This window comes from Notolabrus celidotus, chromosome 12, assembly GCF_009762535.1.
Source record: "Notolabrus celidotus isolate fNotCel1 chromosome 12, fNotCel1.pri, whole genome shotgun sequence".
NCBI classification, from domain to species: domain Eukaryota; kingdom Metazoa; phylum Chordata; class Actinopteri; order Labriformes; family Labridae; genus Notolabrus; species Notolabrus celidotus.
The window spans coordinates 418,093-420,886 of record NC_048283.1 but is presented as its reverse complement, the minus strand read 5'-3'; the positions used below and the strand labels follow the sequence as shown (position 1 = coordinate 420,886).

General features: G+C 39.3%; 1 protein-coding gene across 1 annotated transcript in view; it reads left to right on the top strand.

Annotated features, from left to right (window-relative positions):
* The window catches only part of LOC117822677 (apolipoprotein L3-like), a 187,133-nt gene extending 184,860 nt beyond the window's left edge, over positions 1-2,273 (top strand). Inside the window, exons 2-4 of the mRNA XM_034697525.1 lie at positions 56-110; positions 443-631; positions 793-2,273. Coding sequence (XP_034553416.1) covers positions 56-110; positions 443-631; positions 793-1,611 — 1,063 coding nt within the window. The 3' untranslated portion in view covers positions 1,612-2,273. The remainder of the gene's footprint in view (positions 1-55; positions 111-442; positions 632-792) is intronic.
* Positions 2,274-2,794: the final 521 nt, after the last annotated feature.

The following is a 2,794-nucleotide window of genomic DNA, read 5'->3' as shown; positions in this document are numbered from 1 at the left end:
AGTGCAGTTTTTTTACTTCTACTAATGACCTTTTTAACACCTCCTTCATTTGTAGTGAAGTTTGGTCTTTGGGATGCATTCTCTACGAGCTCTGTACTCAACAGCCTGCGGTAAGTTACAGAGATATTAATATGTCATTAAAGTTAATTCAATTAATTGAATTACATATATTTATTGTGGAAGAAAGTAAGACTTGTAGACCTTCCCACGGGTTGTTAAATTCAGTCTCAAAATTCAAGGGCTAAATATTGCAATCTTTCAATATTCTGTGTTGCAAATGGCGATTTAAGTCAAAGGCACAAAGGATTATTTGATAACAGGTTTTCTTACTATTTATAACTTTGTCAAAGGCCAACATTCTAATCTTCGTTTGTGTTGAGTGTCTGCAATAGCATTTATTTTTGTACTTGATTGATCCGACTAGAATTTCATTTTTCTGCAGTTTTCTGCTGAGTCAACAGTCAAGCTCATCTCAAAGATTGTCAACAGTTCTGCTCCAGGTCTGGATAACAATTACTCTGCAGAGTTCCGTGACCTCCTGAGTGACATGTTGAACAAAGACCCTGACTCTAGACCAACCAGCCGTGATATTTTGGGACGTCCAATTATTTTAAGAAGTCTCTTAAAAAAGGTTTGAAAACTTGAAGAAATAAAAAAAACAACCAGACTAATACAAATCTTAAAATTCTTCTTAAGTGTTAAAATCCAGCAGGATATGCATGCAGCCTTATGTTTTGTTTTTCTCCTGATCAACTGAAGCAGCTCTGACATTGACTTTGTATCTTTTTATAGAGCAAAACGACTGTAGCTTACCTCCAGGCTCAGCTGAACAAGCTAACAGAAGTGGCAGACAGTCTGAAAAAAGTGCATACAGGCACCACCATCGGCAGTCTTACAGGAGGAGTGATCGGAGCAGCAGGTGGGATCACATCATTAGTGGGCCTTATTCTGGCTCCGTTTACTTTGGGAGCCTCTCTGATTGTCACTGGGATAGGGGTTGGAGTGGGTGTGGTAGGTGGAGTCACTGCTGGTGCCTCAAACATCACAAACATGGTCAATCAGTCCTCTAACCGCAAAGCTGTTAAAAGCATCATCAAAGAGTTTGATGAGAAAGTAAATGCTATCGCCATCTGGCTACAAGAGATTGGCCACAGTTTACAAACTTTGAGTGAACGTTCATCATCACAAATACCCAGTGGACAGGAGAGTTTCCCCGGAGAAACAGAGACAAAGGTAGCTGCAAGGATAGGTAGGAGCATAGGCACAGCAGCTTCTGAAATAGTACGAAATGTCAGAGTGGCAAACATTGGCAGAATTGCAGCCCAAGCTTCCAGGACAGTACGTGTGGCAGAAGTAGCAACTGGTGCTCTCTCTGGTTTATTTTTGGCATTTGATATCTTCTTTATTGCCATGGATGCCAAAGAGATTCACAAAATAAGACAGACAAATGAAGACGGTGAAACTTCCTCTGAGATCATGAAATTTGTCCACTCTGTCAGAAAGTCTGCAGAAGAGTTGCAGGGAGTCTTGGATGAGTTTCAAGAAACCATCTTAGAAGTCGAATTTCTTGAGGATGAGACAGAGTTGGAATGGGACCCTCTTAAAGCATAGTAAACCAGAGGTTACATCATGCCACCCTGCAGAACAGACAAAAAATAGCCAGTTAATCTTTCTCCTGAAAAAGTGATTGTTAAATGCATTGTAAAGTCATGATTTCTTATAACTGCTTTCCATTTCTTATAAATGTAGATACACAATGCCTTTAAAAATCTGGACTGTGCCATGTATTACAGCAAAATCAAATAGATCAGTGACATTTGAGAACCGTTTGGTGGATCTACCAAGCCAGTGATTTCTCTCTTGATGTAAAAATCATCAGCTGATCAAATCATGTAATTATAGATTCTGAAGTTATTTCATATACTCTTCAAAATTATACTTTTTTTTAACATTTTCTTTCATTTTGTTGAGTGTTAATGAGTTTATTCATGACAGCACTGCAGGAATAAATATATGACAGAGCAAAAAGTAACTACTCACTTTAAGACAGCTAGTAACCTGAAAAAATTGAATTTTAAATTGTTGTTTTTAAATCTACTTCAAAATCAAAGTGTTTTTTTTCTTTTCATGTCTGTTTTTAATCATTGATACCTTTATGTTATTGTTGCATAGAATAAGAGGATCCTGATTCAGCTGTTGGATTTCACTCACCCTGCATTGATGTATTTGATCACGTACAAATAAATAAAAGTGGTGTTGAGAATTTTGATGAAGAAAAACTTGGTATCTTTTCTTTTTACTGTTATAAATCTCATGGAGAGGGTTTAGCATGTTGCAGGGAGGTGAAGACACGCCCTAAATATTTCAGACTATTGATTTAACTCTGTCTCAATCCCCTCAGTCTCTCTGACTCCACAGACAAATCAATACAGAAAGTTTATTAATGCTGAAATATCACCATCGCTATGGGCGTTAGCTTCAGGTTAATGAACGAGCTTGTAGCAGAGAGTGAGTGAAGGGATCAGCGTGCTAATGCTAGCTGCAGTTAGCTCATCCACTAAGCTAGTTTCAAAGCGACAGACTATTTCAGACTATCTCTGGGTCTTGTTCGTGAGTGGGGCTGAAATGGAGAGTGAGATCGACAGATCAGATTTAGAGGTGTACCGGGCACGTCCAACTGGGAGAAGGCCCCGGGGTAGACCCAGAACGCGGTGGAGGGATTATATACCCCCCCTGGTCTGGGATCACCTCGGGATTCTCCAGGAGGAGCTGGAAAGTGTTGCTGGATAAGAAG